Genomic DNA, 22,771 nt, shown 5'->3' with positions numbered 1-22,771 from the left:
GTGTGCAAAGCTGTCATCAAGGCGAAGGGTGGCTACTTTGAAGAATCTCAAATATATTTAGATTTGTTTCACACGTTTTTGGTTACTACATGATTCCATGTGTTATTTCATAGTTTGTCTTCACTATTACTCTACAAATGTAGAAAATAGTAAAAAATAAAGAAAAACCCTGTAATGAGTAGGTGTCAAAACATTTGACTGGTACTGTAGCTTCAAATTTAAATGACTCAAACCAAACTATAAATTGTATAAATGTATATACAAATATTGAAAGCATTTAATGAGATAATTTTCATGTTGCAAACATTTTCATTGTGTAATTCATTGACGGTCTCTAACTAGCCCCGGAGATAGGCTATCCAAAGTTCAATCAATATTGCCAGTTGCACACCTGTCAGCTGAAGCTAATTGGCTAAATAATTTGGCTAACTCTTCCCACCTGCAAACACACAAGACACCCACATCAAACTGCACCCAGAAACCAACTCACATTTGAATTCAGTCACGGCATCTAGCATTTCTTCATGAACCAAATCTAAAACAAGGCCAAATCAGAAAGTGCATGTTGCTCTTTAATGAGGGATAGCATGGTTCTACGATTATGCACAAGGTTACACAATGTCTATAATGTGGATTATGGTGTATGCTTACTTGTGTACGGTTAATAAAATAAGTGATTTAACATTAAATCATTTTCTGCTCCTTTTCTCACAGCTGGATTCAAAAATACTACAGTACCAATAGACCATGTCAAATCATTTTCTTCCAGGATTCCAACAATGGTAACTGAGAGGGATGAACTTGAGCTTAGTGTTCATATCCACATTTTTTATTTATTTAACTAGGCAAGTCAGTTCAGAACAAATTCTTATTTACAATGATGGCCTACCATATCCACATGTAGGTAATTAAATCATATGCTATTTAAAGCTGTTAGCAATAAGCTTAAATCAGAGGTTGAATAGCATATTATATGATTATGAGAACCTAAAAGATAAAGTAAATTAGTAAGCAAGCTTAGATGGTCATAGGTAGGCTGCACTGCAATTCCATCATCTTTATTGTAAACTGCCAAAGTGCTCCATTTATTTTTTCTTATAAATGAAACCTCTATTCTATTAGCATCAGTGAGCCACATGCAATATCTCCTCAGTCATCGAGTGCACTCATATGGTATTCTGACTGGGCTAGACATTCATCCTTGTAAAAGTTCACTCAGGGTTTCAGGCAACTGCTTTTAATGTGAAATCAGAAACCTGTGCGAGAAATGTGCCGAGATTCACAATGTCAAAGAAAATAGGCCACACATAACAGATCCCTACAAATCAGGTTTCTCACCAAATTCCCACACTAGATTATGTTTACAGATGTCTCTCCAACACAAGCATCAATACAAGGCCAATCCATATCGCTTCGCTGCACAGAATATAGATAAAGTAGAGAATTTTAAGAGTTGACCTAATCCATGTGACAAACTAATAACTCCCTTAATTTTGTTAGACAAGAAATCTAAGATGGAACAAAAACTTCAAGCAACCATAACATGGCCTCAAATACTCAGGCATATGCTAATAAACAAATGACAGGCCAGAGGCAGTAAGTGAACAGCATCTGGAACAATACATACGGCACCACACCTTGAAAATGGTGTAGATCAGTTATGATTTGATTGTCCCTTCAAAGTGTTCCAACTGAACCAAGGGGCTAATCAGAACCAAGTACTAACAAAGTGTTGGATGATTTGTTTGTACTTCAACAGCAAGAATGCAACATGTATGGGGAAAGAAATTCAACTGCACAAATAAAAGTTTAGCCAGGGAAATGTGCACAATATTCAAAAAGGAGTTCTTTAAAACATTAAAAAAAAGCCTGTGCAAACAAGGTGCCTAGCACAAACTAGGAGTACAGTACAAAAAGGAAATAAGTGCAGACAGGAGACAGGCACGCACAACGATTGGCTATTACGTTATTTTTGTTCCTTTTCTGTCATCAATGTTATACTAGTTGGTAAGCTGAAAGGAACATAATTTAAATTCAAGTACAACAAGAAAATAGATTAATCACACTAAAATCCACAATATTACTGTCTCAGATCAAACAAATTGAAAAAAATTATAATCTCTGGGCTTCAAGACACTAACAATAAACATACAAATCTTGAGCGAGGATAAATTAATTAATTTCAAACAAAAAACAATAAGTGAAAGACATTGTTAAAAGCTGAGCAGAAGTAAAGGATTCATTCAAGTTTTAACCATGGTTCTAGGCTTACAATATAAGAGCTCAAATCTTAGACACCTAATGACCTGAGTGATGTCATTTGCCAAATTTAAAAGTGTACTGCCCTATACATTCCTCTTGTAAAATGCTTTGTTGCTTGGATTTACAGAACTGGACTTCTCTCAAAGATCTGTGGGAGATTGGCAAAGCGCTGGTGGTTCCTGTAGTTCTGGTTCTGCCATTCGTCCAGAGTGTAATTTGTTCTGTCATTTCCAAATCGTCTTTGGTAATTTCTGATGAACAAACATTTGAGAAAAAAAATTGTATGGGGTAAAGTGAAATCAATACTCAGAAAGGAGTATGTGACTGCATTAGAAAAGATGCAATCAATTGTCCAATTAAGACTGAAATGTCCTCTACAGAGGGCAGCAGTAGAAAAACACGCATGTAGATAGATGCCTGTACCTGCGGGTGAGATCCGAGGGGTGCTGCCACTGCCTGCCGTTGGTGCCTGGTCTCTGATCGGCAACATGGTTCATCAGGTTCAGCAGCTCAGTCATCACCCCTGGAGACAAACCCATACAGGTAGCACACACACACACTACAAGCTGAACAATTACTATGAAGAAGATGATACAGGACAGCAAGAATATACAGCATCAATGGCACAGAAAACCTGGGAATTATGCCATTTGAGGGTCATTACAAGCATTATTCAGAAATCTAGAACAAGTGGCTTCAGATAAGTGTCTGCTAAATGACCATTACTATTATTTTTATTAATAATATTAGATTAAGCTGTGTCCATAACAAAAAGGATATAATTAGGGCACAAAATAGGCAATTAAGAAAAAAACCTAGCCAGTCAGTGAGCAAGTCCTAATAACTGTATTTCTGTGAAAAAAAGTCAAACTATCAATGAAAAATGGAAAGACAACTTCCTAGTGAAGGTGATTATCCTAGCCCAAGCAGCTCTTAAGATTTGTTACATGTGTGGTAAAGTACCTGGCGACGGCTTAAGCGCCTACACCAGCAAAAAAAAGATGGTGCCCAGAGCTTACCTATGATGTTGCACAATTGTCAATTTTAGTCAAAGTATGGTATATTTGGGCTTGAAGTGGGAAATCCGAAGTGGGAACTTTGTGGAAATCCATGTCAATGACGTGCAAGTGCTTTCTGACTTGCGTGTCAGTTACAGGGCTGGCTTTAGTTCATTTGGAACCACCTACAGTACCAGTCAAAAGTTTGGACACACCTACTCATTCAAGGTTTTTTCTTTAAAAATTTTACTATTTTCTACATTGTAGAATAATAGTGAAGCCATCAACATTATGAAAGAACAAACATGGAATTATGTAGTACACAAAAATGTTAATCTAAATATATTTTATATTCTTCAAAGTAGCCACCCAAATCAATTAAATAAATGCTTCAGAGTTCAAGTAACAGACATCTCAACATCAACTGTTCAGAGACTGAATCAAATTGTATTAGTCACATGCGCCAAATACAAAATTACTGTGAAACGGTTACTTTAATTAATTAAACTGCTGGTCTTTTTTAATTAAAGACCAGCAGTAAAAAAAAAAATATATATATATATATAAAGGGGGATGCCGGTACAGAGTCAATGTGCAGGGCACTGGTTCGTTGAGGTAGTATGTACATGTAGGTAGAGTTAATTAAAGTGACTATACAGGCAGTGGTGTGGAGAGGGGCAATGCAAATAGTCTGGGTAGCCATTTGACTAGATGTTCAGGAGTCTTATGGCTTTCTAGTCCGGTGCCGACAGAGATGGCAGTCCTCGCTTCGCGTTCCTAGGAAACTATGCAGTGTTTTTTTTTTTTTTACGTGTTTTTCTTACATTGGTACCCCAGGTAATCTTAGGTTTCATTACATACAGTTGGGAGGAACTACTGAATATAAGAGCAACGTCAACTCACCATCATTACGACCAGGAATATGACTCTCCCGAAGCGGGTCCTGCGTTTTGCCTTCCACCCAGGACAAAGGAATGGATCCCAGCCGGTGACCCTAAACAACGACGCCGTAAAAGGGGCAAACAAAGCTGTTTTCTGGTCAGGCTCCAGAGACGGGCACATTGCGCACCACTCCCTACCATACTACTCGCCAATGTCCAGTCTCTAGACAACAAGGTTGATGAAATCCGAGCATGGGTAGCATTCCAGAGAGACATCAGAGACTAACGTTCTTTGCTTCAAGGAAACATGGCTCACTCGAGAGACGCTAACGGAGTCAGTGCAGCCAGCTGGTTTCTTCACGCATCGCGCCGACAGAAACAAGCATCTTTCTGGTAAGAAGAGGGGCGGGGGGGTATGCCTTGTGATTAACGAGACGTGGAGTGATCATAACAACATACAGGAACTCAAGTCCTTCTGTTCACCTGACTTCGAATTCCTCACAATCAAATGTCGACAGCATTATCTACCAAGGGAATTCTCTTCGATTATAATCACAGCCGTATATATTCCCCCCCAAGCAGACACATCAATGGCCCTGAACTAACTTTATTTGACTATGTAAACTGGAAACCACATATCCTGAGGCTCCATTCATTGCAGCTGGGGATTTTAACAAGGCTATTCTGAAAACGAGACTCCCTAAATTCTATCAGCATATCGATTGTGCTACCAGGGCTGGTAAAACCCCAGATCGTTGTTATTCTAACTTCCGCGACGCATATAAGGCCCTCCCCCGCACTCCTTTCGGAAAAGCTGACCACGACTCCATTTAGTTGCTTCCAGCCTACAGACAGAAACTAAAACAAGAAGCTCCCGCGCTCAGGTCTGTTCAATGCTGGTCTGACCAATCTGATTCCACGCTTCAAGACTGCTTCGATCATGTGGATTGGGATATGTTCCGCATTGCGTCCAACAACATTGACGAATACGCTGATTCGGTGAGCGAGTTCATTAGAAAGTGCATTGGCGACGTTATACCCACAGCAACGATTAAAACATTCCCAAACCAGAAACCGTGGATTGATGGCAGCATTCGCACGAAACTGAAAGCGCGAACCACTGCTTTTAACTATTCATGAAAATCGCAAATGAAATGAAATAAATATATTGGCTCTCAATCTTAGCCCTTTGTTAACAACACTGTCATCTCAGATTTTCAAAATATGCTTTTCAACCATAGCAAAACAAGCATTTGTGTAAGAGTATTGATAGCTAGCATTGCATTAAGCCTAGCATTCAGCAGGCCACATTTTCACAAAAACAAGAAAAGCATTCAAATAAAATAATTTACCTTTGAAGAACTTCGGATGTTTTCAATGAGGAGACTCTCAGTTAGATAGCAAATGTTCAGTTTTTCCAAAAAGATTATTTGTGTAGGTGAAATCGCTCCGTTTTGGTCATCACGTTTGGCCAAGAAAAAACCCTGAAAATTCAGTCATCAAAACGCCGAACTTTTTTCCAAATTAACTCCATAATATCGACAGAAACATGGCAAACATTGTTTAGAATCAATCCTCAAGGTGTTTTTCACATATCTATTCGATGATAAGTCATTCGTGGCAGTTTGGTTTCTCCTCTGAATCACATGGAAAAATACATGCAGCTGGAGATTACGCACCAATTTCGACGGAGGACACCAGGCGGACACCTGGTAAATGTAGTCTCGTATGGTCAATCTTCCAATGATATGCCTACAAATACGTCACAATGCTGCAGACACCTTGTGGAAACGACAGAAAGTGTAGGCTCGTTCCTGGCGCATTCACAGCCATATAAGCAGACATTGGAACACAGCGCCTCAAAAATCTGTCTCACTTCCTGTTTGAAGTTTCATCTTGGTTTCGCCTGTAGCATTAGTTCTGTGGCACTCACAGATAATATCTTTGCAGTTTTGGAAACGTCAGTGTTTTCTTTCCAAAGCTGTCAATTATATGCATAGTCGAGCATCTTTTCGTGACAAAATATCTTGTTTAACCTCTAGCGCTGAGCCATGCCGGATCCGGTAGCGTAATGATAGCCTCAAGCTCAATACCATAACGCAATGTTAACTATTCATGAAAATCGCAAATGAAATGAAATTAATATACTAACTCTCAAGCTTAGCCTTTTGTTAACAACACTGTCATCTCAGATTTTCAAAAATATGCTTCTCAAGCATAGCAAACTAGCATTTGTGTAACAGTACTGATAACTAGCGTAGCATTTAGCATTAGCATCAGCAGGAAACATTTTCACAAAAACCAGCAAAAACATTCAAATAAATATTTTACCTTTGAAGAACTTCGGATGTTTTCAATGAGGAGACTCTGTTAGATAGCAAATGCTCAGTTTTTTCCAAAAAGATTCTTTGTGTATTAGAAATAGCTCCGTTTTGTACATCACATTTGGCTACAAAAACCCCCCGAAAATTCAGTCCTCAAAACGCAAACTTTTTTCCAAATTAACTCCATAATATCGACTGAAAACATGGCAAACGTGGTTTAGAATCAATCCTCAAGGTGTTTTTCACATATCTCTTCGATGATATATCGTTCGTGGAAGCATGGTTTCTCCTCTCAATCAAATGGAAAAATACTTGCACCTGGCTTTGCGCACCAATTTCGACGCAGGACACCAGGCGGACACTTGGAAAATGTAGTCTCTTATGGTCAATCTTCCAATGATATGCCTACAAATACGTCACAATGCTGCCGACATCTTGGGGAAACGGCAGAAGGTCTAAGCTTATTCCTGTCGCATTCACAGCCATATAAGGAGACATTAGAAAACAGAGCTTCAGAAATTCTGCTCATTTCCTGTTTGACGTTTCATATTGGTTTCGCCTGTAGAATGAGTTCTGGGGCACTTACAGACAATATCTTCGCAGATTCTGAAACTTCAGAGTGTTTTCTTTCAAAAACTGTCAAGAATATGCATAGTTGAGCATCTTTTCGTGACAAAATATCGCGCTTAAAACGGGAACGTTTTTTATCCAAAAATGAAATAGCGCCCCTAGAGATCCAACAGGTTAAAACGGGAACGTTTTTTTATCCAAAAATTAAAAGAGTGCCCCCTATATCGAAGAAGTTAAGTGGCATTGTTTAAAGTGGCTAGTGATACATTTTTTTACAGCCATTTCCATTATTAAAGTGGCTGGAGTTGATTCAGTATGTTGGCAGCAGCCACTCAATGTTAATGGTGGCTGTTTAACAGTCTGATGGCCTTGAGATAGAAGCTGTTTTTCAGTCTCTCGGTCCCTGCTTTGATGCACCTGTACTGACCTCGCCTTCTGGATGATAGCGGTGTGAACAGGCAGTGGCTCGGGTGGTTGTTGTCCTTGATGATCTTTATGGCCTTCCTGTGACATCGAGTGGTGTAGGTGTCCTGGAGGGCAGGTAATTTGCCCCCAGTGATGCATTGTGCAGACCTCACTACCCTCTGGAGAGCCTTACGGTTGTGGGCGGAGCAGTTGCCGTACCAGGCGGTGATACAGCCCGACAGGATGCTCTCGATTGTGCATCTGTAGAAGTTTGTGAGTGCTTTTGGTGACAAGACACATTTCTTCAGCCTCCTAAGGTTGAAGAGGCGCTGCTGTGCCTTCTTCACAACGCTCTGTGTGGGTGGACCAATTCAGTTTGTCTGTGATGTGTACGCGAGGAACTTAAAACTTACTACCCTCTCCACTCCTCTGCTGTTTCCTGAAGTCCACAATCATCTCCTTTGTTTTGTTGACGTTGAGTGTGAGGTTGAGGTTATTTTCCTGACACCACACTCCGAGGGCCCTCACCTCCTCCCTGTAGGCTGTTTCGTTGTTGTTGGTAAACAAGCCTACCACTTTAATGTCGTCCGCAAACTTGATGATTGAGTTGGAGGCGTGCATGGCCACGCAGTCGTGGGTGAACAGGGAGTACAGGAGAGGGCTCAGAACGCACCCTTGTGGGGCCCCAGTGTTGAGGATCAGCGGGGTGGAGATGTTGTTACCTACCCTCACCACCTGGGGGTGGCCCGTCAGGAAGTCCAGTACCCAGTTGCACAGGGCGGGGTCGAGACCCAGGGTCTCGAGCTTGATGACGAGTTGAGGGTACTATGGTGTTGAATGCTGAGCTGTAGTCGATGAACAGCATTCTCACATAGGTATTCCTCTTGTCCAGATGGGTTAGGGCAGTGTGGTTGCGATTGCGTCGTCCGTGGACCTATTGGGGCGGTAAGCAAATTGGAGTGGGTCTAGGGTGTCAGGTAGGGTGGAGGTGATATGGTCCTTGACTAGTCTCTCAAAGCACTTCATTATGACTGAAGTGAGTGCTACGGGGCGGTAGTCGTTTAGCTCAGTTACCTTAGCTTTCTTGGGAACAGGAACAATGGTGGCCCTCTTGAAGCATGTGGGAACAGCAGACTGGGATAAGGATTGATTGAATATGTCCGTAAACACACCAGCCAGCTGGTCTGCGCATGCTCTGAGGACGTGGCTAGGGATGCCGTCTGGGCCTGCAGCCTTGCGAGGGTTAACACGTTTAAATGTTTTACTCATGTTGGCTGCAGTGAAGGAGAGCCCGCAGGTTTTGTAGCGGGCCATGTCAGTGGCACTGTATTGTCCTCTAAGCGAGCAAAAAAAGTTATTTAGTCTGTCTGGGAGCAAGACATCCTGGTCCGCGACAGGGCTGGTTTTATTTTTGTAATCCGTGATTGACTGTAGACCCTGCCACATACCTCTTGTGTCTGAGCTGTTGAATTGCGACTCTACTTTGTCTCTATACTGACACTTAGCTTGTTTGATTGCCTTGCAGGTGGAATAGCTACACTATTTGTATTCGGTCATGTTTCCGGTCACCTTGCCTGAGCTCTCTTGAATTTTTTCAACATTTTGTTAAAAATCGCACAAAATTTCAACGTCCTGCTACTCATGCCAGGAATATAGTATATGCATATGATTAGTATGTGTGTTTCTAAAACGGGTTAAATCATGTCTGTGACTATAACAGAACGTGAATAGCAGGCAAAATCCCAAGAAAAACCTGTTCACAAAAACAAAAAAAAAACAGTATCCATCCGCCAGTCTCTGAATTGTCTATGGCAAGGGAAAATAGATAGCGGCCAGTTTACAGTTCCTACAGCTTCCACACGATGTCGCCAGTACTGGCAATTGGGTTGAAGTTAATCCTTGGTGAAATGAGAAATAGGCACTTCCTGTCATCCAGTACACAGGAGGAAGTTTATGGAAGAGAGAATATGGACCATGATTTCAAGAGTAGCTGCTATTGAATACAGACCGCCCCGTGATCAATTTGATCGATTATTAACGTTTACAAATACCTAAAGTTGGGTTACAAAAGTATTTTGAAGTGTTTTGTCAAAGTTTATAGGCAACTTTTTTAATTTAAAAAAATTACGTTGCGTTTTGGAAAGCTGTTTTTTCCTGGATCAGACGGGCTATATAAATGGACATTTTGGGTATACATGGATGGATTTAATCGAAAAAAAAGACCCAATTGTGATGTTTATGGGACATATAGGAGTGCCAACAAAGAAGCTCGTCAAAGGTAATGAATGTTTTATATTTTATTTCTGCATTTTGTGTAGCGCCGGCTACGCTAATTCTTTTGTTTACGTCCCCTTCAGGTATTTCGGGGGGTTGCATGCTATCAGATAATAGCTTCTCATGCTTTCGCCGAAAAGCATTTTAAAAATCTGACATGTTGGCTAGATTCACAACGAGTGTAGCTTTAATTCAGTACCCTGCATGTGTGTTTTAATGAAAGTTTGAGTTTTATCGAGTACTATTAGCATTTGGCGTTGCGCATTTCCATTTCCTGTTGGCTAGCGTCTCACCTGGCTCTAAGAGGGTTTAACGTTGCGTTATGGTAATGAGCTTGAGGCTATAATTACGATCCCGGATACGGGATTGCTCGTCACAACAGGTTTAATATAATGTTTACATACCCTACATTACTCATCTCATATGTATGTACTGTACTCTATATCATCTACTGCATCTTGCCATCTTTATGTAATACATGTATCACTAGCCACTTTGTTTATATACCCTACATTACTCATCTCATATTTATATACACTGTACTCTATACCATCTACTGTATCTTTCCTATGCCGTTCTGTACCATCACTCATTCACATATCTTTATGTACATATTCTTTATCCCTTTACACTTGTGTGTATAAGGTAGTAGTTGTGGAATTGTTAGGTTAGATTACTCGTTGGTTATTACGGCATTGTCGGAACTAGAAGCCAAAGCCTTTCGCTACACTCGCATTAACATCTGCTAACCATGTGTATGTGACAAATAAAATTTGATTTGGGGGTAGAAGCTGTTTAAAAGCCTCTTGGGCCTAGAGTCAGGGCTTCATGGTAGAATTGCTGCAAAAAAACGAATACTAAAAGGACACCAATAAGAAGAAGAGACTTGCTTGGGCAAAGAAACACGAGCAATGGACATTACACCGGTGGAAACTTGTCCTTTGGTCTAGAGTCCAAATTGGACATTTTTGGTTCCAACCTCCATGTCTTTGTGAGACAGGTGAACAGATGATCTCCGCATGTATATTTCCCACCGTAAAGCATGGAGGAGGAGGTGTTATGCTGTGCGTGTGCTTTGCTGGTGACACTGTCTGATTTATTTAGAATTCAAGGCACACTTAACCAGCATGGTTACCACAGCATTCTGCAGCGATACACCATCCCATCTGGTTTGGGCTTAGTGGGACAATCATTTGTTTTTCAACAGGACAATGACCCAACACATCTCCAGGCTGTGTAAGGGCTATTTCACCAAGGAGAGTGATGGAGTGCTGCATCCCACAATCCCCCGACCTCAACCAAATTGAGATGGTTTGGGATGAGTCAGACTGCAGAGTGAAGAAAAAGCAGCCAACAAGTGCACAGCATATGTGGGAACTCCTTAAAGACTGTTGGAAAAGGATTCCAGGTGAAGCTGGTTGAGAGAAAGCTTTGCATGCTCTTGGCAGTCAAGGAAAAGGGTGGCTATTTGAAGAATCTCAAATAGAAAATATATTTTGATTTATTTTACACTCTTTTGGTTACTACATGATTCCATATGTGTTGTTTCATAGTCTTGAGGTCTTCACTATTATTCTAGAAAATATAAAAAAAGAAAGAAAATGAGTAGGTGTCCTAAAACATTTGACCGGTAGTGTACATGTACAAATTACCTCGACTAACCTGTACCCCTGCACATTTACTCGGTACCGGGCCCCTGTATATAGCCTTGTTATTGTTATGTAATTCTTCTGTTACTTTTATTTTATTTAGTTAAGAAAATATTAACTGTATTTCTTGAACTGCACTGTTGGTTAATTAAGGGCTTGTAAGTGTGCATTCGGCGCATGTGACAAATTAGATTTGATGTCTCTGAATGTCCTTGAGTGGCCCAGCCAGAGCCCGGACTTGAACCCGATTAAACATCTCTGGAGAGACCTGAAAACAGCTGTGCAGCGACGCTCCCCATCCAACCTGACAGAGCTCGAGAGGATCTGCAGAGACGAATGGGAGAAACTCCCCAAATACAAGTGTGCCAAGCTTGTAGCGTCAAACCCAAGAATACCTGAGGTTGTAATCGCTGCCAAATGAGCTTCAACAAAGTACTGAGTAAAGGGTCTGAATACTTACATGTGGTATTTCAGTTGTCATATACATACACACACGCTAACATTTCTAAATGACTGGTCTTTTCCTTTACGCACTGCACAGCAAAATTCATAGGTAGGTTAGGATTCAAGGTTATTAGGACTGGCATGAATTAAGTCTGACTTAGAACGGGACTTCACACAAAGCCTTACACATCATTACAGCCAACCACAGAGGATTCACGACAACATAAGATAAGGACTCAGTGTGGAAATGGGGTAAGGTTTTGGGGGCGATAAATAGACTTCAAGAGAACGAGAAATTAGTTGAAATAACTTATGTTGGGATAACAAGAACATTTCACTAAACTCACCAATTGAAGCACCCGGTTAGCACCAGGCCCCCAACATCCCAAATAATGAGATACACCTCTTACCTTCTCCTGCACCAATGTTCTCCCTTATGTGTCTGGTGACTGAGTCCACATAGAGCCACTTCTCACGCTGCCAGTCCTCCTCCCTGTCATAGACCACTGGCCTGGAAAAGACATCCACCCAATTCAAACACTCAAGAAATCTATTCTGCTTCCTTACACTCGCACAAGACCTCAGATCTGACAGAATTGAATAAGTAATGCTTTATTGAGGCTTTGACCATTCAAGTCATGTAAAAGTATTGATTAAATAAAGATGCATTTGTGAAGTGGTTGAGTGGGAGAATAACCAGACCGTCTGTCTACATTCAGAGAAGAAAAATAAACCAGTCTCTCTGGAAATAATACCAGTCAGCAGGGTCTGAAGCAAAATTTTTGGTCCAACAGCCAGCATGTAGATTTTAAAATTTACCCACCACCCAAAATATTTTTGTCTGCTGGAATTACACCAACACAAAAAAAGGGATGAGGATTCTTTGTCATGTTTCTAAATCAATAATTGTATTACTAGTAAGATGTAATGAGTAATAGTGTTTCATTTGATCTTTTGTGACCAAGTCTTTAAACCAAAATGTCAGATGAGACAAATGTTCGCCTGCCCCTTTCAGGGCGGGAGGTTACTGTGGTAATGCCAGTTGAGCCATGTTTGTGCCTGTGAGATTGAGTCTGACTAGGAGCCAACGTCTTCTCTTCCCTAGCAGTTGAAACTCAAACATTGAAAAACAACCTAGCTTGTGAACAAAACAAAGTAAATAGCCATGAAACACAAGGACAGTCTCACTTCAGTCAACTTTCGTTATGCCTATGAGTAGCGCTTCTAAGCACTTGACGTCAGCACAGCCCCCAGCCAGGCAATGTTGCTGAGCGATGTGGGATAGGCTATAGGATTAATAGTTATTTGACTATGTGTGATTCATTTACCAACTATGAAACAAAAAACAGCAGAAAGACTGCGGATGCATTTATTTTGCTATAAATCATACTATTTTAATTCATAAATGCAAGTGAAATGCTAGCACTGGAGTCTTGACCACCCGCCAACATGGCTGGTGAAATAGACATCTTACCGCCAATGCCAAAATCTGCCTGCATTTGGCGGGTGTTAATTTTAGGCCATGCCAGATAGGGAAGAAAAATCACCAAATTGCTCCCTCTAGAGGATATTTAGAAAACATCAAGGACTCTGAAATGTACCTTGGTGCAGTTTTCTGGACAGGTCTTGTATTGACCACTTTCTGGTCAGACGAAGTTGAAGCTGCCTGGACAGGTTTTATCTTCGTCACTTTCTGCCCAAGCGAAGGTTTATGGACAATTGTGTTCTTGATAATGTTCTGTCCAGGTGAAGGTTTCTTGACAGGTCTTGTTGTCATATTGACAACATTCTTCTCCAGAGAAGGTTTCTGCGCAGACCTGGTCTCAGACACTTTCTGCTCAGGTGGCGTTGAGAGTTGGCTGCTGCTGCTCTGTTGCACGCTGGGAACCACCAATACTGACCTCACCTGGACACAGCAGAAAGGTCTTACAGCAATATGGCACTATACAGTCACAACCAAATCTAAGCTATCCTAACAGTTGATGCAGGGAAAACAAATACATTTCAAAACATGGCTATATGGACACAAAATACAGGATTTATTTTTGTTAATGATGAAATATGATTAGTTAAATCAAACAGCTACATTAAGAAAACAAAATAAATGCGTTCGGACCACTTACCTGGACTTGGAGAGGAAAGGCTTTCTCGTAGCTGGGCTCCACGGTTACCTCTTCAGCCAGGAGTGTGACCTGGCACTCCTGAATTGAATCAAGCACACCTCCTCCCCCCTCCACCACATTTCCCTCACAACCCGCATTGAACTCCACTGGGGCAATGTGACACAATGAGGACTCCAGTATCGGGGCACCGATACTCCAATCGTCCCCTGCCGTACCCTCCAAGCCCTCATCTGCACCCTCCACTGGGACCAGAGGTGCCCCATATAACCCATAAGCTACATCCTCCGAAGTGAAAGAGTAGTGTGGCTGGCAAACCATAGCCTGGCCCCCATTGGGATCAGGGAACCCTGGAGGACATGGAGGCTCCCCATCATCTGACACAGCCACCTGCAGCGTCTGCATCACCTCCCTCCCCATAAACAAAGGGCTGGACGAGATGCGGGGCTGCAGGGGTGGCACAGCCTGAGACACATCCTTTATTGCTTTAAGTGCCTCAAGGTAGGACCTGGAAAAAAAACCCTCAATGCTCACAACCTCCTCTTCCTCCTGATGGTTTATCTCCTCATTGCCCTCTTTTCCCCTTTCTCCTTCTCCCACCATCTTCTCTCCTTTCCCCTCCTCCCTCTCTCCTACGTCATATCCCTCCCTTGAAACCTGGTCCTGTGTTGGACTATGAGCTAAGAAAGGCTTAGTTTGCTGGGTGTCGCCGTCACTGGGGTTACGGGTGCCGTCGTCGTAAAAACTGTTACAGCTATCGACAAAGGCTTCAATGCCCTCATCGCTCCCCCTGTCGCTGTCAATGGGGCTCAGGCACATGATGTCGTCAACGTCAAAGTCAAAAACAGGACCAAGGTCCATCGAGACTTTCTCAGGCTCATGGCTCAGGGTCTCAGACTCATTTGATACGGGGCCGCCTGGAGCTGCAGCACCACCCGGTCTACTTCCAGCCTCTCCTGCTTGGCCACACTGGATATGATCAGAGTTTGGCACACATATCACAGCTTCTGGTGTACCATTATCTTTGACTGCATTTTCAACACTAGATGGCACTTTCTGGAGGTCAGTGGTAGGGGAGACAGTGGCTACATCTGGAAGGATGCTGCATGAAACTACAACACAAGCCAGGTCTGGGGAGATGGCCTTAGGACTGCAGGGCTTTTTGTATGTAGTCTCGTACGTGTCATCAAGGCAGGAGTCATCCAATCGCCTCTTGTGTGTTGTAGGGGCATTGTTGTTCACAATCTCTATTTTCAAGTTGCAGAATGGATTGGATGAATTCCATGACTGGTTAGTGCCGCTAGGACTAACCCTACCGTTTTCACAAGTTATCATTCTAGAATAAACAGAGAGCGGTCTCAAGTGCCCAAAACTCTTATCATCTCCTCTTGGTTTTGCACTACTTAGCCTATGAAATATTGTCTTCAGAGGCTGGATAGGCCTCTCCATTGCCCCCGATACAGTGGTTAACCAGCTGGGGCTAAACAGATACCAGGATCAGGAACTCTTCTAGAATGTTTCCTAAAGGGTAGGAAAAAAATGACATCCACAACTATTTTGCTTCAATTCCAATTCAGACCCTCTCTGAGCTACAGTTGTGAAGCAGGAAAGAATAACTAAGCCCCTCTGGATCACATATTTTTGGAATCCTTCAGAATAAGAGTCACGTCCTGTACACCTGGTAAAAACTACAAAAACATTAAACACAACATGTAAAGTGTTAGTCCAATGTTTCATGAGCTGAAATTAAAGATCCCAGAAATGTTCCACCCGCACAAAAAGCTTTTTTTCTCTCAAATTCTAAGCACAAATGTATTTACATCCCTGTTAGTGAGCATTTCTCCTTTGTCAAAATAATTAATCAACCTGACAGGTGAGGCATATCAAGAAGCTGATTAAACAGCATGATCATTACACAGGTGCACCTTGTCCTGGGGACAATAAAAGGCCACTAAAATGTGCAGTTGTGTCAGGCAACACATTGTCAGATGTATCAAGTTGAGGGAGTGTGCAATTGGCATGCTGACTGCAGGAATATCCACCATAGCTGTTGCCAAAGAATTAGGGCTGAGCCCAATTGGTCGACTGGTCGATTGTTTGGTCGTTAGGCTATTGGTTGACCGGGATTGTTTTAGTCGAGTAGTAACATACATATACAGTGCCTTCGGGAAGTATTTCGACTACTTGACTTTTCCCACATTGTTATGTTACAACCTTCTAATAAAAAATAAAAAAATGTCACCAATCTACACACAATACACCATAATGACAAAGCGAAAACAGATTTTTAGAAATGTTGCAGTTGCATTAAAAATAAAAACGGAAATACCTTATTTTACATACCCTTTGCTACGAGACTCGAAATTGAGCTCAGGTATATCCGGTTTCCATTGATCATCCTTGAGATGTTTCTACAACTTCATTGGAGTCCACCTGTGAGGTTGAAGGAATTGTTCGTTGAGCTCCGAGACAGGATTGTGTCAAGGCACAGATCTGGGGAAGGGTACCAAAAAATGTCTGCAGCATTGAATGCCAAGCGTCACGTCTGGAGGAAACCTGGCACCATCCCTACGGTGAAGCATGGTGGTGATAGCATCATGCTGTGAGGATGTTTTTCAGCAGCAGGGACTGGGAGACTAGTCAGGATCGAGGCCAAGATGAACAGAGCAAAGTACAGAGAGATCCTTGATGAAAACCTATCCAGAGCACTCAGGAACTCAGACTGGGGCAAAGGTTCACCTTCCAACAGGACAACAATCCGAAACACACGGCCAAGACAACACAGGAATGGCTTCGGGACATGTCTTTGATTGTCCTTGAGTGGCCCAGCCAGAGCCCGGACTTGAACCCGATCAAACATCTCTGGAGAGTCCTGAAAATAGCTGTGCAGCGACGCTCCCCATCCAACCTGAGAGGATCTGCAGACAGGAATGGGAGAAACTCCCCAAATACAGGTGCGCCAAGCTTGTCGCATCATATCCAAGAAGACTTGAGGCTGTAATCGCTGCCAAAGGTGCTTCAAGAAAGTACTGAGTAAAGGTTCTGAATAATTATGTAAATGTGATATTTCAGTTTTTGTAAAAAAGTAAAAAATATGCACACAATTCTAAAAACCTGTTTTTGCTTTGTCATTATGGTGTCGTGTGTCAATTTCTGAGGGGGGGAAACGACTCCCCATCCCGCATGAGGGAGCGTAATCATCGACTGACACTAATTAGCATAACGCAACGGACATAAATATTCCTCGAAAATATTCCTATTCATGAAAATCACAAGTGAAATATATTGAGACACAGCTTATCATTTTGTTAATCACCCTGTCAACTCAGATTTTAAAAATATGCTTTACAGCCAAAGCTAGACAAGCATTTGTGTAAATTTATCGATAGCCTAGCATAGCATTTTGTCCAGCTAGCAGCAGGTAACTTGGTCACGGAAATCAGAAAAGCAATCAAATTAAATTGTTTACCTTTGATGCGCTTCGGATGTTTTCACTCACGAGACTCCCAGTTTGATAGCCAATGTTCCTTTTTTTCCAAAAATATTATTTTCGTAGGCGAAATAGCTCCGTTTGTTCTTCACGTTTGGCTGAGAAATCGCCCGGAAATTGCAGTCACGAAAACGCAGAAAAATATTCCAAATTAGCTCCATTATAAAATCGACAGAAACATGGCAAACATTGTTTATAATCAATCCTCAAGGTGTTTTTCAAATATCTATTTGATAATATATCCACCGATTGGAATAATGGCTACCTCTGTATTTTACACGAGAATCACTCTGGGAGCATCAGCCGCTTACGGGTATTCTTCAACATAAATGCGTAAAACTACGTCACAATGCTGTAGACACCTTGGGGAATATGGAGAAAAAGTAATCTGGTTGATAGCCCATTCACTGCTCAATAGGGACGCATTGGAACGCAGCGCTTTCAAAACATGAGGCACTTCCGGATTGGATTTCTCTCAGGGCAATATCAGTTCTGTTATACTCACAGACAATATTTTTACAGTTTTGGAAACTTTAGAGTGTTTTCTATCATAAGCTGTCAATTATATGCATATTCTAGCATCTTGTCCTGACAAAATATCCCGTTTACTACGGGAACGTTATTTTTCGAAAAATTAAAATACTGCTCCCTAGTGTCACAAAAGGTTAATACATTTTAGAATAAAGCTGTAACGTAACAAAAACACTTCTGGTTACTACATGATTCCATATGTGTTATGAAAGAAGTGAGAAAGAAGTTATGCTTTATTTCATAATAATTTACAAGGTTAGTATATATGTTTTTTTCAATTTTGTTTGGAGTGCTCCAAGTGAGTATGTGTCTGGTTTCTCTGTCCTGATAATGTTGAGGGAGCGCACGTATAGAAGTACCTGGCCTGCTGCGCGGAAATATACGAAAGTTTTTTTTTTTAAACATCCATTTCAAATTATATATTAAATCTATAGTTCCTCAAAGTAAGCTATTTGAAAGATCTTTCCAACTATCCTCAGCATGAAAGAGCATTATAGGCCTACTGCTGCATTGAGTTTCATGTGCTCATTTCTTTACCCGCCAATGGATCATGATGTATCAATTAGAGGTTGACCGATTATGATAACGATTATTGGAGGACCAAAAAAGCCGATACCGATTAATCGGCCGATTTAAAAAAAAAATGTAATAATGACAATTACAACAATACTGAATGAACACTTATTTTAACTTAATATAATACATCAATAAAATCAATTTAGCCTCAAGTAAATAATGAAACATGTTCAATTTGGTTTAAATAATGCAAAAACAAAGTGTTGGAGAAGAAAGTAAAAGTGCAATATGTGCTATGTTCCTTGCTCAGAACATGAGAGCATATGAAAGCTGGTGGTTCCTTTTAACATGAGTCTTCAATATTCCCAGGTAAGAAGTTTTAGGTTGTAGTTATTATAGGACTATTTCCCTCTATACCATTTGTATTTCATTAACCTTTGACTATTGGATGTTCTTATAGGCACTTTAGTATTGCCAGTGTAACAGTATAGCTTCCGTCCCTCTAGTTAGCGCACACTAACTAGCTAGCCATTTCACTTCGGTTACACCAGCCTCATCTCGGGAGTTGATAGGCTTGAAGTCATAAACAGCGCAATGCTTGACGCACAACGAAGAGCTGCTGGCAAAACGCACGAAAGTGCTGTTTGAATAAATGTTTACGCGCCTGCTTCTGCCTACCACCGCTCAGTCAGATACAGTATAATCTGACTGAGTATACAAGTAAGGTTGCAAGATTGAATCCCTTGAGCTGACAATGTGAAAATCTGTTGTTCTGACCCTGAACAAGGCAGTTAACCCACCGTTCCTAGGCCGTCATTGAAAATAAGAAAATGTTCTTAACTGATTTGCCTAGTTAAATAAAAGGTATATATAAAATAAAAATAAAATAGGCAAATCGGTGCCCAAAAATACAGATTTCCGATTGTTATGAAAACTTGAAATTGGCCCCAATTAAATCAGCCAATCCGATTAATCGGTCGACCTCTAGTATCAATATGGCAGAGGCTGGTGATCTCGCATTAGTCGACTTTAAACTTTTAGATTATATATTTTTTTGCGATTGACCACATGACAATTTTCAGAAAATGTTATTGAAATGAAACTGTCCACAAAAACACACATATGAAAATCATAACTGGCACACAGAAGGGTAGAACTGGTAGGATAAATTCTAACTTCCCCAAACTTGAAATTCACATGCAGCCTCTGAAGACTATAAAATAATTGCCTCCACGTTTCCATGGTCGGATTTTGCCTATAGGCTACTTTGAAGCAAGGTAAGATTATTAAAAACCACGCTGGGCCAATTGTGCACTTTTCAAATAATGAAATGAACACCCTTCGGGCCACTCTTGCCAGGAATGCGGAGTTTTTTGTATTTTTTTTTAATTATTCTATTGGTAAGCCTAAAAAGGTTTTTAGGCGAAATAACCCCATCAAAAGCAATAACTTCTTTAGAAGAGGTAATATGTCAGGCCTATTGGACCAAACTCAATGATAGTCTATAGCATAGACAATAGAATGAAAATGAACTGAACTTTTAAGCGATCAGATTTTTTGTTTCTAAATCATTTGCAACAATGACACACTTAGCTAGCTACCCACCTCGTTCCTTTCTGCTAGCATGTAGTACACCATCATGTTTCGGGAGGCGTGTCTTCTCAGATTCCACAATGACTCTTTAGTTGACACTACATCACCGCACTCCCTCTTTTACTCTTTGTAAGTCAACTTCATCTTGCACCTGTGTGTTTTGTCAGTTTCTTAATGAAAATATGGAAAAAAGCCTTTGGGTAACTTGCTCCACGCTTCAGTCAAATTGGGCACGCGCAATTCCTCGCTCCGCTCACATACTCTGGGCCCAGTCTGATGACCTGGAGCCTGCCGCACCACCCTGGGAAGCTTCTCCTGTTATAGATGCACTTCAGACCCTGTCCTAACCCGAGATGTACTCTTAAGGAGCCGAACGTTACAGTTAGCCTAAGGACCTTGTGTTATTTTCCGAGGTAGACTGGCTCTGATAGCCAGAACACCACCTAAACGTGAATAGATTATCAATATACGGTTCTAGAAACACATGCGAAATGCACACTTACGGTATACTGTTAAAAATGCAGTTGGCTAACCTCACAAAATTACCATTATATTGATTTTTCTACTAACGTTACCTAGCCAACACTGTAGCTCGCTAGGAAATGCGATTCATCACGACACATCACAAAATAATTTGAGCCAGACTAGCTAGCTCAAATTGGCATATTTCGTCTCATTTACTGTTATTTGAAGGTGCCATGCATCAATCATTTTCTTAGATAGGTATTGTTTTACGTAAATTAAAGTTGTAAAAACATGTTGACGTTAGCGCGTCGCTTCCCCCTCATCAGATTTTTTTTTATCGGTCCAACACAAAAGTTTGATAGTTGGTTGTATAACTAGCTAACTGAACAGTAGCTAATGTCCATAAACTCACCACTTGTATTGTTGTCAAATCAGCCAATGCACAGCCAAAAACACTTGTGGTAATTGGCGCCTCAATTTAGCGGGGTGCCTCCGTGTGGAAGGAAGAGCAATGAGTTCACGTGACATCTTCAAGTTAGAGGGTACATTTGACCGATGGACCAGAAATCTATCCTTATTTGGATACAATCGAAGTGAGGCGTGTGTACTAGAGTTTGACACGGAAACAGGGGTCCCACGGGATTCTGGCAGGAATGGGAGTCAAGTTCAGGACTGTCCAGAGGAACTGGTTTACTATCGCGCCTCGCTCCAGTTGTAGCCAGTCATTACTTTACCTCAGATGCACGCGGAGAAATGCACAATAACGCATGTCTATTGCCGCGTTCAAGGCAACTGGGAACTCTGAAATTACGAGGTTACATCATGACGTCGGTGATCTTCAGCTCGGAAAGTCAGAGCTCTAGAAAGAGCCCCGAGTTGGAATTCCGAGTTGGATGACCGTTCAAATCGATTTTTCCCAGTCGGAAAAGGAATAGATACCATTATAAATGAGACTCAAACAGGATTTTTGAAGGACCGTCACATAAACTCTAACATTCGTTTAGTCTTGGACCTTATAGATTATTCAGATGCAATTGACTCAGATGCGGTTGTCCTATTTTTTGACTTCTGTAAAGCCTTTGACACAATTGAACATGAATTTCTCTAGGTCTCTAAAACTTTTGGGATTTGGTGAAAATGTTATTAAAGTAATTCGCATGTTTTACAAAGATATAAATAGTTCTGTGCTACTAAACCCTAATACTTCCAAAAGATTCAGTATCAACAGAAGTGTACGACAGGGATGCCCAATTTGGCCATTTTTATTCATTTTGGTTGTGGAACTTCTATCTCTAGATATTCTGAATAATGCAAATGTGTATGGCTTAACCATTTTTAACAAAGCAATCAACATTTCCCAACTGGCTGATGATACTACTCTTTTCTTAAGAGACAAAGACCAGATCGCCTATGCCCTTAATGCTATAACTGCATTTTCTATTGCATCAGGATTAATACTGAATGTTTCTAAATGTGAAATCTTATGTTTATTTGACTCTGATGATAAAGAAATAGAAAATATTCCTGTAAGGGACTGTGTTAAATATTTAGGAATACATCTGTCAAAAAAACACTAAGTCAGACAACATTTGAATTTCTCTCCTAAAATTAAGAGAACTAAAAATATATTTAAGAATTGGCTACAAAGAGATTTTTCTATACTTGGGAGAGTACTTCTGTCCAAGGCAGAGGGACTGTCGTTTTGTGTAACCCGCATTATCGTTATGTGTAAATCTTGCTACTTGTAAAGAGATCAATAAGACCTTTCTTGACTTCATCTGGAAAAATAAGTCTCACAAACTTTAAAAAATCTGTCCTTTCTAACAAAAGAGCTGAAGGCGGTCTAGAAGTGTTGGATTTTGTTGACATAAAATACACTTTCAAGATAAACTGGTTGAAAAAACGTTTGATCAATACTGATTCAATATGGTATTTCATACCAAATAATGTGTTAAATTGGGAGTTCTTCAATTTTACTGAAATGTAATTATATTCCTGAAAGATTACCTGCTAAATTGGCTAGGTTTCACCAACAAGCTTTAATGGCATGGAAAATATGTTTCCTGCACAATTTTTCACATATGAACAATTTATAACATTGAAAGAGTTTCCAATACCTTTCAGAGAGTTTATTTCTGTGATCAAAGCCATTCCCAGTGGTCTAACTACACTAATTAAAACTAATCTTAGCTTTGGTAATGATCACAAAGTTTATCCAGAACTCAGATTGGAAGGCATGGGCTTACTTG

At 40.9% G+C, this 22,771-nt stretch overlaps 1 protein-coding gene across 4 annotated transcripts; it reads right to left on the bottom strand.

The window, feature by feature from the left end:
• Positions 1-813: 813 nt before the first annotated feature.
• LOC110505444 (uncharacterized) lies at positions 814-21,295 on the bottom strand. Of its 4 annotated transcripts, none has more exons than XR_016491932.1 (7): positions 20,935-21,279; positions 13,931-15,448; positions 13,409-13,713; positions 12,218-12,318; positions 4,164-4,254; positions 2,686-2,785; positions 814-2,513 (listed from the first exon to the last, which is right to left on the bottom strand). XR_016491932.1 is itself a non-coding variant. In XM_021584662.3 (6 exons), exons 2-6 carry the CDS (start codon positions 15,374-15,376, stop codon positions 2,384-2,386), a joined length of 2,082 nt encoding a protein of 693 aa, XP_021440337.3. In that variant the 5' UTR covers positions 15,377-15,448; positions 20,935-21,295; the 3' UTR covers positions 814-2,383. The 4 variants fall into 4 exon arrangements, 2 of the variants coding, with proteins under 2 accessions (XP_021440337.3, XP_021440338.3); XR_016491933.1 differs by having other exon boundaries at positions 20,070-21,012; XM_021584662.3 differs by lacking the exon at positions 4,164-4,254 and having other exon boundaries at positions 20,935-21,295.
• Positions 21,296-22,771: the final 1,476 nt, after the last annotated feature.

Source organism: Oncorhynchus mykiss, chromosome 25 (genome assembly GCF_057628025.1).
Source record: "Oncorhynchus mykiss isolate SJ-2025 chromosome 25, ASM5762802v1, whole genome shotgun sequence".
NCBI classification, from domain to species: domain Eukaryota; kingdom Metazoa; phylum Chordata; class Actinopteri; order Salmoniformes; family Salmonidae; genus Oncorhynchus; species Oncorhynchus mykiss.
This window is presented reverse-complemented; position numbering and strand designations above follow the sequence as displayed.